Source organism: Acinonyx jubatus, chromosome B3, assembly GCF_027475565.1.
Source record: "Acinonyx jubatus isolate Ajub_Pintada_27869175 chromosome B3, VMU_Ajub_asm_v1.0, whole genome shotgun sequence".
NCBI lineage: Eukaryota > Metazoa > Chordata > Mammalia > Carnivora > Felidae > Acinonyx > Acinonyx jubatus.
The window spans coordinates 96,533,652-96,548,283 of record NC_069386.1 but is presented as its reverse complement, the minus strand read 5'-3'; the positions used below and the strand labels follow the sequence as shown (position 1 = coordinate 96,548,283).

General features: G+C 45.3%; 1 protein-coding gene across 11 annotated transcripts in view; it reads left to right on the top strand.

The window, feature by feature from the left end:
* NIN (ninein) overlaps window positions 1-14,632 on the top strand; it is a 98,485-nt gene that overhangs the window by 27,133 nt on the left and 56,720 nt on the right. For 6 of the 11 annotated variants that reach the window (XM_027065687.2, XM_027065691.2, XM_053224444.1 and 3 more), the window contains 2 exons: window positions 2,803-2,892; window positions 4,470-4,630. In XM_027065687.2, coding sequence (XP_026921488.2) covers window positions 2,803-2,892; window positions 4,470-4,630 — 251 coding nt within the window. The remainder of the gene's footprint in view (window positions 1-2,802; window positions 2,893-4,469; window positions 4,631-14,632) is intronic. The other 5 variants (XM_027065693.2, XM_027065692.2, XM_027065698.2 and 2 more) reach the window with 1 other exon arrangement.

Sequence of the window (14,632 nt, the reverse complement as noted above, 5' to 3'; positions counted from 1 at the left end):
TCTGTGAGCTCAGCAGAACTGTAATATGGAGGGCCTCAGACTGGCGTTACTCTGTGCTGAGGGCCTTTGACTTTGGAAGGTGCCGGTGTCTGTGGGAACGATTGTCCAGCCTAACAGAATGGGGCAGGAGGGGAAGTAGTAGAAAGCAAGGGTGTTTTCAAGCAATTTTAAAATAAGAATATCAGCACCAAAAAGGCAGAGCTCTCTTCTTCATCCTGTAAGTATCCTCGGTCAGTTTTGGGAACAGGGAGGTTTAAATCAAAAAGCGATCAAATATCCATCTTATCCCTCAACAGGTACAACATGATACTTTGCCCATGGCAGGTGTTCAATAATTAGAAGCTATAAGAATCTACGTGATATTGGAGTGTGTCTTTGCAACTCTCCTGTAACTTCTCCGTGTAAGTGCTGAGGAAGGCGCTCCATCCCAGGTCCCAAGCTTGTGTTTTTGTAAAGAAAGCATTGATGGAATACATGGTGTTTAGGCTTTCCTGTCACCCCTTCCTCTTCCTCTTGGGCCCTCATTGTTTTGCCCTTTGGCTCCTGGGGAGAGCTAAGCCTTCCAAGTGGAGACCTACATCAGGAAGGCTGCAGTCAGTCTGAGGACCACAGGAAAGGGTGCTCTGTACTCCTCAGCTGGAGTTGAGGCAGAGAGGGAGTGGAGAGAGGGGAGAATGGGTGAGTGTCAGAGGTTTACCCTGCCTCCAGCCAGCTTATCCCCTGAGTGGTCCTTCCCACTGACACTGTATTTCAATTTTCCTTTCATTATAAGTGCAAGCCCTTCTGGTCACAAGTCATACATGTGTACAGTGATTCACCCTGATTCTGGAAGGTGGACATTATCACAGGTCTGGAGTGTCTCTTCTTGGGACAGATGAGATCTGGAGTAAAGAATGTGATGTCTGACCATCCAGTTGTTTGATTTCTAAGACTGGAAGGAACGGTATTTCTTTCGTCTTTTGAACTCCCATTGAGATTCCCCTTCCCACCCCATCTGCTCTGTAGAGACTATCAGTTGCTTCCATATTCCTCTAGCAGTGTTTAGGGGATTGAATCAAGATTTCTCTGTTGTCCCCTACTCATAACCATGTGTTTGGTTTATGGAATAAAACCTGAATCATCTAAACCAAGTCAGGTAGGACTGCTTCAAAGCCACTTTACTATGACTGGTGAGTTTCATAATAAATTCTCTGAGGATGGGGTCCAAGGCACCTCTAGGCAGGCTCAGCTTGTCCTCTTTCCTTGAAAGCCTATTTTTATTTTTGTCAAATAGGAGAAATAGAAAACTGAAAGAAACAAAAATGACTCTGAAGCTTGGCATCTGGGTAAAATCATAAATAAATGTTCAAAGAAAGAAAACACTGCAAGTTTGGCAGTCCTTTATAGTTTGTATCACTGGCATTTCCTAGCCCTCCTTGGAGCACGTGATTGGAGCAGTCATTTACACTTATGTTAAAGAAAGCTATATGATGTAAGCAATTTCATTTCTGTTTTTAAGTTTATTTATTTATTTTGAGAGAGAGAATATGCAAGAGGGGGAGGGCAGAGAGAGAGGGGGGTGGAGGGAACCCCAAGCAGGCACCGTCCTGCCGGGGCAGAGCATGATTGGGGGGCTCCATCTCAGGAACCCTGAGATCATGACCTGAGCCGAAACCAAGAGTCGGGAGCTTAACTGACTGAGACACCCAGACGCCCCATATTATCTGGCATAACTAAAATTGTTCTACAGTGAAACCCTGACATGTGTTAAGTTACATCTGGATGTGTTCGTAAAATGCATCAACTTTGCCCCAGGGCTGCAGTTTTCTAAGTCTCTGTTGGGCGTAAGGATGGGGTTGGACCTTCTTTAATTATGGGGTGTAAGAGTGTCTTAAAATCCATTTGGTGGACTGTTGCTGTGGCCTTTTAAAGGCCTGGTTGAGTTGATAAGGAAAATCATAGTTTTCAAATGTTTAACACAGTAATGACTGTCGACCATGAATGTTCTCTCTGGACCTCCTTACTTTTGCTGTCTTTCTTCACTTCTTATCATGTAAGTACAATGATGCTCATGCTCTAAGGAGAGAAATATGTGAGTGTGTAAGTCAAAGAAGTCACTGTAATTGGTTCAGTTAGTCTAATTCTTTATTGGTCACATAGAAGGTTTGGGAAATGCAGTGTGAGGTAACATTAACACTCCATTTTTCCTTTGTGCTAACCTCTTTATTCCGAAGAAGAGTGTATACTTGACTAGATTTCGCTAGAAATTGACTTTGTGATATATTTACATTCTGCTAAAGATACTAAAAGCTTGTTCACAATTATAATAATAAAATATAAATAGAAAACTTTAAAAACTCTTGGCAATGCAAAAATAAGTAAAATAAACCCAAATCTCCCAGGGTATCTAATGGCCCACAATCCATTAGTTCTCTTCCTTATTCATATCCCTGCAGGGCATGGGATATTTAGTGGTACATAACTGGGAGACCATCTCATCCACAGGCAGGTTTTGGAGTCAGTTACAGTAGGTTTTTTAAGATGACTGCTTTGTCCCTTTACTCTTTTCCTCCGTAAAAGTGCAGCGCGCAGTGAGAGCTCCTTTGCCATTTCCATCCCCAGACCACGACTGTTCTCACACTGGGAACACGTCATGTTCCATTTTCTGACGTTGTCAGTTTTTCTTTTAATCTTTTCCAACCCCACCCCCACCCCCACCCCCATCCCCATCGTCACTAATGGTGTACCTTGTTGTCTGCCAGTAAAACTTAAGAATGTGTAATAAATTAAGGATGGTTCTACATTGCCTCTTTATCTGACTAGCATCTGTGGGTGTCAGCTGCCAACAAGTAGCTCGGGTGTCTGGGCCGCTCCTGAATACTCACAGGCTGACACACTCTCTCCTGATGAAAGGTACCTTCAAATGTGCATGTGATTTTCAATCTAAATTGTGTATGCTTAAACTCTTCCTGTAAGAGAATCGCTCCACCGAATACAATGACTTGGCTGGGACTTTTTAAAAGCTGGATATAAATATCACTAGAAATTATAGAGCAAGCATAAATACTTCACTCTGAGCTGTGCTGAGCATTTTCAGAATGCTTCGGACCACATCCGTGAAATCTGAGCGTATATCAGAGGAAGGGCATGGGGGTGCGGGGAAGGGCAGAGTTAGTCACACAGGATCGCCGACCTTCCCAGGGAGGCTACAAAGTAATGGCTTAACCCCTCATGTGGTTCCAGTGGTGGTGAAAGAGGGGTTTTGTTCTTTCAGTTCTTATCTAATTGACCACCCTGGTTTTGATGATGTGTGTACATAACCTCATCCGAAAATCTCCATGTGTGAGTTGAGACACATCTTGTTAAGACTGTCGTGTTCAAATAGAATACACGTTATGTTCTCAGACACCGTGCCTTTGCGGATAAGAACTGAAATCAACGCCTTGCTGATCTTCTGTATTTTAATAGAATATTTTATGCTCCTAATTCTGTGCAAGGTGCTAAAAAAATCTCTGTATCTAAGATGACACGTGCATTGAGTGAAGTATTTATTCTATTGCTTTAAAGCCATCCGTTGTAGAGAAAGGCTAGTGTGGGGTGGCGGCAATGGCAGCGGTGGCGGTGGTGGCGGCGATGGCGGTGGCAGTGGTAGTGATGGCGGTGGCGGCATTGGTGGTCGTGAACATGGTGAAACATTGAACCTGAGACATGTTACATCAAAATGCTGAGGTCCTTCTTTAAGGTCAAGAAATAACCCTCCTGTGAGGCGCATTCCATTTTGTTTTGTACAACACCAAACTCATGAAGAGAATAAAAACAAAATGTACCATTTTTCAGTATACAGTTTTGCCTTTACTATTTTATTCTACAGCTTTTAATTTTATAATGCGATCTTGATGCCAGGTTTCATGTAAGCGATGAGCTGTCATTCATTTATTAGGATCCACTGTGTCAGTTTCTTTGTTCTGTCATCCCGCTTGTCTGATGGATCAGAAGGTGGGATGGTTAACAAAGGAGTCACTGAGGTACAGGAGGGGTGCGTGAATACTAACAGTGCTGATATGGTGTTCGCTTTATCATTATTTTCCAAGACTTCCTCTAGCGCGTCTCTTTGTCAGTACGATCTCCCCCTCTCCCTTTTCCCCTCCCTGCAAGACACCAGCTTAATAAACAGAAGAACAAATATGACTCCTTGCTTTCTCCTGATCTTAATTCTGTACTTCTAAAGTCAGACGCTTCTGCTGGCATTGCATCTCTCCCGTTGTATGCAGAGATGCGCTCCGGCTGCTGTCAGTCATTCAGAATTAGAAAGAAGCCGTGCTCTGCGTCTGACCTGGCGCCTCATATACGCCCACATCCCCGCACAACTGGCAAACAGTGGTGGTTTATTTTGGGGGCTAGTATAAGAGGCTGTGTCTGACAGCTGTGAGTGTCAGCTAAGGGCTGAGACTGTCATGTAATGTGGCCTCAACTCTTGTCTCCCTGCCTAGACTGTTCACTAGAAGCTCAGCCCAAATATGTTAAAGGTGGGAAGCGTTACGGACGAAGGTCCTTGCCTGAGTTTCAAGAATCCGTGGAAGAGTTTGCAGAGATTGAGCCACTAGATGAAGAAGCACGGCCTTCACACACCCCAGCCAGTGACCGCCACGAGGTAAGGAATTGGACGGGCACATCCATCCGGACCAGAGGTGCGGTGACGGACGGATACCCCTGCCACGGTGGTGTGGAAACAGGAGAACTGAGGGATTTATGGCTCTTCTCAGTTACCAGCTACTTGCTAATCTTATTACTTGGCCTTTTGGATATAGACGGCTAATTTTTCTTTTGTTTGAATGTTTTCACCTCTGTTTCAACTTCTGGAGAGCTGACATTTCTGTGCAAGCTTTGTGTTTATGTATTTAAAAATTCAGTTATTTTCCTATTTTCTGGGGTCTGCCACTTTGAGCACTTCTTAGGAATATGTCTCTCTTCGTGGCACTGTCATTTTTAGTTATGTAAAAAGCTGCCCCCCCCCCCACCCCCCGGCAAGCTATAAAACAGCATCTTTGGCAGGTAGGAAACAAAAGCAGCGCGCTTAGACATTTTGAAAGCCGCGCCTTATCTATCATGGCGGGATAAAGCAGCTTTCAAACTCGGTTCTTGTGGTCTCAGCAGCTGTCATGGTTCTCCTTCCTGGCACCCAGGCCCGCCTGGCCTTCCAGCAGTCAGATGTGCCCACTTCCCTCATCTCCCTTCTTCCCCTTGTACTCATCGCCGTACTCTACCAATGAAGGAGAAGCAGTAACATTTTCTTTATTCTTTCCTTACGGCTCATTTACCAGCATGCCATTTATAGAACATGATTGAAAACGCCATGCTGAGCAAGCTCTAAATATTTCTTGCAAATCCCAGCTCAGACTGGGGATGCAAATATTTCAGATATTAACATAAGCTGGGAAAGAGACAAAGTGTCTCAACTTTCTTAAATAGCCCGTAGATGGTGGTTTCCTGGAGGTGTGCGTGCACGTGTGTGTGCGTGCGCGTGGGCATTCGTTGCTAACACCCGTGTTCAGCTCATTAAAATCCACAGGAAGCTTGCTCCAGTAATGACTCCAGCAGTCAGACATCTAGCATTTTCAGCCTTCCAGAATGCCCACAAACCCAAAGGCAACAGATCCTAGGTACTGAGCAAAAATGAAACCAGCCAGAGTACATTTAGAAGACACAGGACTGGTGGTCTACTGATCCTGAGAAGTGTGCACCATAGTTTTAAAGGAATACCTGTCCTCACACCAGAGGTGAAGGAGCAGTGGCAGACGTGTGAGAGAAGAAAAGAGGAAGAAAAGCTAGAGAAGAGAGAGAAACTTGCCAAATGGTGTAAGGGTGGCATGGGTGAGAGGTGACAGCTGAAGACAGAAAAGGCAGTGAGAAGCAAGGAAGAGGCGCCTGGGGCCAGCCAGGGGCAGAGGCTACCTCTCTTCTTGAGTTCAGTCAGTTTCTGACCCTTTCTCATGTCCCTGTGAGAATTTAGATAGGGCCCTTTCCCCAATAAAACACATATACTCACGTGCACAAAAATTTTGCATATGCAGTTTCAGAGATGTAAGTAATTTGCATAGTTATTGCAGTGCTCATAATATTTATCTTGCTGTCAGGAAGGATAGCATTTTGTTACATAAAATCTGTTTCATAACCCTGAGTAGTATGGAATGTATCTAAGACACTTCCCTATGGACAAAAAAAAAAAAAAAAAAAAAAAAAAAATTAAAATATGTCTCAACACTTCTGGGGGTATTTGGTCCTTTTGTTATTTGGAAAACACTTTTAAGTCTAATTCTCCTTTCTCCAACTGCTTTCAGTACCCAAGGCATTATGATTTGGTGCTCAGAAATTAAATGATTACTTATTTTTTTGATAGCACAGTTTCTAATTACGATCTTGGGATACCTAGAAAGTTCTTAAGCAGAGCTCTTATATCCTTGTTTTATCTTATCTATGGACTTCCAGTGAGATTTAGTGTTTAAAAGTGAGACTTTAGGCTCCTGTATAAATAAGGATAAGCGTTGAGGCCTGAGTTCAGGCGAATTCTTGGTGCTGTGTCTTAGTGAGAGGGCATGTTGGGAGAACACATTTCACCCCCGATATTCAGCTTTCTTTCTTCTTTCAGAACCTCTTAGGTGGGACCTTTTGATACTGTATATAGAAGCTTTAGTGCTCAACTGCCTTTCACTAGAACAGCAAATAGAGGCCTAGAAGGGTCCTTTCTCTCCATGTCTGTCCACCTTGAAGACCCCCTACCAACCCGACCTTGCGAATCTGTTAGATCTGGCCCCTGAAAGCCTATAAGGGCACTGGATAACCCCCTTTTACCCTGTCTTTTTTTAATTGTTGAAAGTGGGCTCAAACTGAATGCTCATCCAGATGCTTTTTTGCCGAAAACTTTAGTGTTTCTGAGCTGAATGGAGTTGTCAGTTTTCAAATCAATTCATCACTTTAAAAAGTCAATAGTCTCACATGTGACATTTTTGAAGTTGCTGTGGGCAGCAAGGAGGGCCTGTCCAAGCTTTGTGTAGCAGTAGACTGCACACTGCCTTCACAGATACTCAGTCTGGTGGCATAGTTTCCACGGGATATCAGCCTTCATGGCATATACTGTTGTGTCAAGATAGTATTCCTGTTTCCTGGCCAGGTTCCATAGAAGCCTTAGCAATTTACGGCCACTCCGTTGGCCAACACAACTTCACACTCTGGACAGCACGTGCTCGCACCAGAAATCCCCCGGTCTCTTCACAATGCCTGGTAATCTTCCTTATTCTAGAGTGGCTCCCAAATGGGAATGATGGGGAGGAGAACATTCTTAATGACCTGTGGGGTTTATTCATTAACTTATAAGCATTTCAGAACCTGTCAGAAGTTCTTTACTGTTGGCTTCTTTTTTTCTCTTTTGGCTGCCTGAGGCCCTTTTGTCTCCTGCCCTTGGGTGTTAAGAATTTATTTCTTGGGTGTATTTGTTACCAGTGGTTCATACTTCATCTCAGTGCCATTGGGCAGTATTGAAGGACGGAGCAGGGATGGGTGTCTCCTGATGGGAATAATTCGTCAGGAGTAGTCAGCTCCTGAGCCGCAGATGGGCCTTCTTGGTTTTGATTGTGAGTTTCCTTTGACTCCTGGATCCTGGCTCAGGGCAAGGTGAGATTCCTAGCTGGCCTTTGAGTGCGGTTTCTCAGACATGCCAGATTTTTCCTAAAGTGAGTTTAGAATTTTTTGATGAAGACAAAAGGACCTTAACCCGTTGTCAAAAGTTACATGGAGAAGAAGCCTGGCTGTTGCTACCCAACAAGGAGACTAATCTTTGCTCCAGGATCAATCAGTTTTATTTACCTGAGCTCTTGGAAAGGGGTGGGCAGTGGAATGGAATGGGGTCACAGATACCTGCAAAAGTCTTGCTTCCTTCTAGGAACTCATCTTGTAGGGGTAAGTGAGCAAACAGTCATCTGAAGGGATGAAACAATAATTCCTCCTCAGGGCACCTGGGTGGCTCAGTCAGTTGAGTGTCTGGCTCTTGATTTCGGCTCCGGCCATAATTTCACGGTTTGTGGGTTCAAGCCCCACATCGGGCTCTGTGCTGACAGCACATGGCCTGCTTGAAATTCTCTCTCTCCTTCTCTCTCTTCCCCTTTCTTGCTTCTGCGCTCTCTCAAATAAATATTGAAAAAAAATGTCTCCTTCCCCCCACTTCCCTCTAGGATTATTCTGTAATAAGGGAGTTGCCAAGGATTGACAGTTTGGTCCTCTACTCCTGGGTTCGTGACTCACATTTTTTCTGCATTCTTATTTTGGGAGGCCTTCTCCCATATGTAAAACCAAAATGATAGGTAATTCTCAGGTAACTCTCTACTTGTAACTCCAACCTTCTGTCCCACCCAACAAAACCTAGAAATACAGACAGGTAAGAGTGACACTGTTACAAAGTTTGCTTTCAAGCTACTACATTTATTTTTAATGCAAGTCCCATGTGAAGCTTCAGTCTTCATTAGTTACAAGAACCTTGAACCCCTCTCATAACCATTCGTGGCACCCCATTGTGACATGGTGCCTTGGGTGAGAGCCTCCTTGGTGGCAGCGGAGTAACGAATGATCTACCAACTGGGCCTCATCCTCTGAATAGAATGTAGGAGAATAAGCCTTGCTATGAGGTGCTTTTGATTGTGTTCGACTTTTGTTTCAGTCCATATATGTTAAAGCCCTAATAAAAATTGTGTACATATTAATCCTCTTGATCTTTCCCCGAGCTTTAATTCTGGCAATTGGATTCTTTCCTGCTGAAACAGAAAATATCTAACCTAGCTATGAAGCTTGCTTCCCCTCCCGTGTCTAGTTCATAAGGCCATAAAGCCATCTCGTAGGGAAAGACCACTGTAATCTCCCCCACGTTCTCATTGCTACAACGTGTATTTCAGAATTTCATTTGGAAACCCTGACACAGAATGTGCTAATTTCACAGGTGCCAGGTAGGTTCCACCACGAGGCTGAAATGTGCCTTCACCTTCCAATTTAGTGTGTTTATCTGGCAAGTGGATTCCCTTGGGAGTCTGACCTCTCATCTCAGGTGGTATTGAAAGGAAAGTGGTGATTTTTTTTCTTTTTTATGGGATCATTTTCACTCAAGGCAATTCAATTGGATGTTCTATTCTGAATTAATCCAGACTAAGAAAGGGCACATTCTCGATTCCAGCGTAAGGTGTGATTAATGAGAACATTTGGGTGGTTATTTTTGGTTAAGAAACAGAAGTGAGATTTTAGTTTCCAGAGAGTACATTTTTTTCCCTTCTCTTACATGCATGCCCACAATGGCTACTGAACTGACCTTGAATTTTGTGGTTTCTTCTAAGGATAGGTGGAAGGCGGTGGGGGGGGGGGGCAAAACTCATGCCCAGTTCTATTCTGTATTACTGTAGGAAAGGTTGTTCCATGAATGTAATTAGGGCAGGACTACTTTGCTTTCTGCCCTCGTTGAAAACAGGGGACACCTTGTTAACTGTTTTCCTCCACAGGGAATAAATCGGGTCTAGGAAGATTATTATCAAGAGTAGGAGGCTTTAAACCATTATTTCTTCAACTACAGACAATAGTAGTGTAAGCCAAAACCGTGAGGTTTGAGTGAGGACCTGAGAGAAAAGTTGAAGCCACTTGCTTCATTTGCTCAACAATGGGGCTTGCTCAGCAAATCGCGTCTTTGTGTTTGGACTGCAGGGGGTTGGGGGGGGGGGTGCTGGGACAGGAGTGGTAGCAGTAGTTTAAGAACTAAGAACAACCCCCCAAACTGATTTTTACTACCCCACATAAAATCAGACTTCTTCAAGAAGTGGGAAACTGACTTCTAGTCCCCTTGTGTTCATTTTCATCTATGCATATCTTCACAGTCAACCTTCATGAATGATTCATTTATATTGTGTGGCGTAAATATTGAATTCTGGAGGAAACTTCTTAATAACTGAGAGGTTCTGCTAAGAGCTTTTGTCGTCGAAATGTACCTGTGTTCCCATTCCTCCTGTTAGATGTTTTGTTCTAATCTTTGACAAAGTAAGCACTTTCATTACTGAAGCCATTTATTTCCATCAAACGATAGGACATCATCAGGATAGTTTTTTGTATTAATGGAATTTCCAGTGTTTCCCTTGAGTTTTCTTAAGTCTGTTAGATCCTTTCGCTATTCCCAGAGGTGAAACACTCATTCAAGATGCAATTGTAGATCACTTGAAAGTGATGGAAAGAAGTCCCTTCAAAGCTGGTAAGATCTCTCTCTTTTAACACAGACTGTAGCTCTCAGGCTTGCAGGCTTTACTGTTCTGGTAAGTCTTCCTGACTTGATCCCAGAGGGAATTGCCTTGGCATCCAGCCCCCGCCCCCGTCTCTTTCCAGGTCAACAATTTCTAGTATTTATTTACTAACTAGAAAGAAAAACAGACAACAAATTAAAAATGAACAAAGTTAATTTTAATGATAATAACATTTTTATCTGTACCATTAAGTGTATCTTCCGAATGGAAAACACTGTTCATTATCCACCAAGAGCAACTCTGATGAAGGAGATACCATGAGGAGATGTATTTAAAAAATCCCTTTAGGGGCACCTGGGTGGCTCAGTCGGTGAAGCGTCTGACCGGCTCAGGTCATGATCTCACGGTTCGTGGGTTCGAGCCCCACATCGGGTTCTGTGCTGACAGCTTAGAGCCTGGAGCGTGTTTCAGATTCTGTGTCTCCCTCTCTCTCTGCCCCTCCCCTCCTCACACTCTCTCTCTCTGTTTAAAAAATAAATAAACATTAAAAAAAATGAGGGATTAAAAAAAATAAAAATAAATCCCTTTAGGGACTTTCAAATCCAATGAGCCAAGAACACTCCCCATCTCAGTAGGAGAAGAGGCTTAAGGCTCAAACTCTTAAATTTGCAGCGTGGCAGGACCCACATAAACGTGTGTAGTGAAAAATCCTACATTAACTCGTGTTGTCCCCGGTATTGACCTATAGGTTTTAATTGCTTTAAAAAAATTTTTAATGTTTATTTTTGAGAGAGAGGGACAGCATGAGCAGGGGAGGGACAGACAGAGAGGGAGACACAGAATCTGAAGCAGGCTCTGGGCTCTGAGCTGTCTGCACAAAGCCTGATGTGGGGCTCAAACTCACAAGCTGTGCTATCATGACCTGAGCTGAAGTCAGACACTCAACCAACTGAGCCACCCAGGCACCCCAGCCTTTAGTTGCTTTTAAAGATAAAGGAAGGTCCATGGGTTCAGAGCAGAGAGACTGAGAGTTGGGCTGGCAGGCGGTCTCCATTGCCCATTTTGCCTGCAAAGGCAGGATGACAGAAACTAACCCAAGTCCAAGGAAGTGCGTCCCTACAGAAACAGGGGCCCTCCTGGGCTTGCTTGGCTTCTAGTACCTGGCCCAGAGCAAGCAAGGGCTTTATACATATTTAGAACTGTTAGTTAGATATGCCATAGATGGTGTGTTTTTCAAAGTCCTCACGTTTTGGTCATAAACACTCTTCTAAATTGAGTTCTGTTTGTGTTTTTCCAGAGACTTCCTGTGCTTAGCTAATTGTGCCGCTCTTGTAAAATGGACACTATAGCTCTATTTGTTTGGGGAGCTTTGTTATTCCAGCAAATTTCCTTCCTCTTCTTTATGGGCTTGCGAGGCTTTCCCCTTTCAAAAAAAAAAAAAAAGGAAAAGAAAAAAGAAAAAAACATCTGCTTAAGGCTGCTGAGATTGGTTCAGCAACCTCTGCTGGGAAAGAATAGCCCCGTATGTGCCCCCATAATCGTTTTAATTAGCCATACATTCTGCAGGGCACAAGGTCTGCACTGGAGCAGATGGCTGGTGGGGGCTGGGACGGGGCTATTGTGGGCAGGGGCCTCGCCAGGCCCGCAGGCTGCAGATGCCGGCCCGGCCTTGGGGCTGGGAGCCCGGGATCCAAGAGGCTCGGGCCATCTGCTCTGCGGTCCAGCAAAGCAGGTGGCCCTCCAGAGAAAGCAGTCCTGAAAGCGGCATCACTGGTGTAGCCCACACATGTGGGGCACCCTCGTCCGGCTACCGGACAACCAGAGAGTTGACCACAATGGCCAGAGTGACGTTGAGATGCACAGCCTACAGAGCGGGCTTCCTTTGTCCGCCTGAGGGGGCTGGGGGGCTGCCTTCTGTAGCAGCCATTTTGGGGCCAGGCAACCTCTGACCCTCTCCCCTCCGGCTGCTCTCAATGGGGTCGTTGGCCAGCACACTTGGCATGGTCATATGGAAGCACAGGCAGCCCCTGCCAGCTGTGACCAACCAGGGGACACTCTCGACCAGGGGGAGGGTGACTAGGGAGGCCCTGCTCCTAAGCTGAATCAAAAGTTGATTGCTTTGTCACAATTACGTGTTCAAAGCTGTAGTTTCTACAGAGCCTCTTCTGGGTTTGTTCTTCAAGCTGACACTGGTCTATCTGTTGTTTCTTTTCTCTGCCCTTGTCCGAGTTTTGGACACCCAAATAGTAGGAATAGTAATGGTAATATCTATTTACTTCACAGATACTTAGCTCTCGAGTTATAGCAGGCACCGTTTGAAATGCATTCTAAATATTAGCACACCTTTGTAGGCAGGTACTGTTATTCACTTACCCAAGAGATAACTGAGGCACCCTGGCTATTAAGTAATGTGCCCAAGGTTGGACAGCAGGTAGGTGGTGGAGGTGAAACTGAACCCTGGGGGTCCAGCTCTGGAGCCCAAATCTTTTTTTTTTTTTAATGTTTATTTTTGAGGAAGAGAGAGAGCGGGCAGGGGAGGGGCAGAGAGAGGGAGACACAGAATCTGAAGCAGGTTCCAGGCTCTGAGCTGTCAGCACAGAGCCCAGTGCGGGGCTCGAACCCAGAGAACCAGCTCATGATCTGAGCCGAAGTCAGACACTCAACCCAGGCGCCCCTGGAGCCCAAATCCTTAACCACATATTTGTTCTGGCTGAAATCATAATGACAGCTACCACTTCCTAAGTGCCAGGCATACGCTTTCACGTCTGCACTGGGCAGCTCATCTCCACTTTGGGCATGAAGTAAGGTACCGAGGGGTCACACTGAGCGACAGAGCCAGACTGAACCCAGTCTCTCTGTTCAACCCTTGTGCTCATGCCCTCTGCCGTTTTGCCTCCAGAATCAAACAGAATGACCGTAAAACGCTTATTAACATCCATTGCGCCAGTGATAGATGACCTAAGATTTCAGGGGAAGAAATTCAAAGTCCTTTTTCATGAATTAGTATTGAGAACACATGCCAGCAATTGTCCCTCCCTTCTTCGCCCACTGTTCCAAAGATTTTAAGATTATTTCCCTTCCAGTGCTCATGGCTGATCTGTGTCTAAAGACCACCTGCCGGGCTTTCACTGTGCTGAGTAAACTGGCAGCAATTAAAAGACCTTGTTCCAGAATGATGCCTAATCCCTCCAACCTTCTAACCTGCCATGCCCTCCTGCTCCCCCTGCTTTTTAATTGGAACTACTGGCTCCAGGCAGTGAGAATGAACATGAGCTACGAATGAACTGAATCTCCACCCCACCCCACCCCACCCCACCCCACCCCACCCCTCGAAATTGCAATTTTTTTTAATGATTTTTTTTTTAACATTTATTTATTTTTGGGACAGAGAGAGACAGAGCATGAACAGGGGAGGGTCAGAGAGAGGGAGACACAGAATCCGAAACAGGCTCCAGGTTCTGAGCTGTCAGCACAGAGCCCGACGTGGGGCTTGAACTCACGGACCGCAAGATCATGACCTGAGCTGAAGTCGGCCGCCTAACCGCCTAACCGACTGAGCCACCCAGGCGCCCCACGAAATTGCAATTTAACAACAAACATTCGGCTTCCGTGTGCTTACCTCCCCCCTTGTTAAAGGAACAGACCCTTGGCGGAGACTGGGGAGAAGCACAGCACATGTTTCTGGGTGGCTAACTCCATCTCCAACTGAAGTGGTCTTGGAATGGAAATGTAGCCATTTAGTATACATTTGGTTCTAGGCAGGGCTGTTCCTAGCTGGATCTCTGTTTCTTATACAGGGCCATGGGAGAAATGCTTGGGAAATTGTTACCCCTAGAGAGTTAAAAAAAATTTTTTTTTTGTTTTTAATGTTTATTTATTTTTAAGAGAGAGAGAGAGACAGAGAGTGAGCAGGGGAGGAGCAGAGAGAGAGGGAGACACAGAATCCGAAGCAGGCTCCAGGCTCTGAGCTGTCAGCACAGAGCCTGATACAGGGCTCGAACTCGCAAGCTTTGAGATTATGACCTGAGCCGATGTTGGACGCCCAACTGACTGAGCCACCCAGGCACACCTCCCCTAGAGATTTTTTAACAAGTTGTCCCTTACCTGCCACCACTTGCCCACAGAGTTTGTGTGAAATCATTTAAGCTGCCAGTGCTGCCTGGGGTTTTAGAAGGCCGTGCTGTGCCTGGTGCCATTGGGTTAAGCTGCCTGAAGGATGATCATGGTCTCAGTCCCCAATTCGGGTCTCAGACTGGTGTCCCTGATCTTTCCACACTCTGAGAAGCTCAGGAGGCACTGGCATCAGCAGCTTCCACCCTCCTGAACAGCACCCGCCACCCCCCCACTCCCACCACTCCAGGCCTCGTCTGTCTCAGGTCACAGAGCAGGTGGGT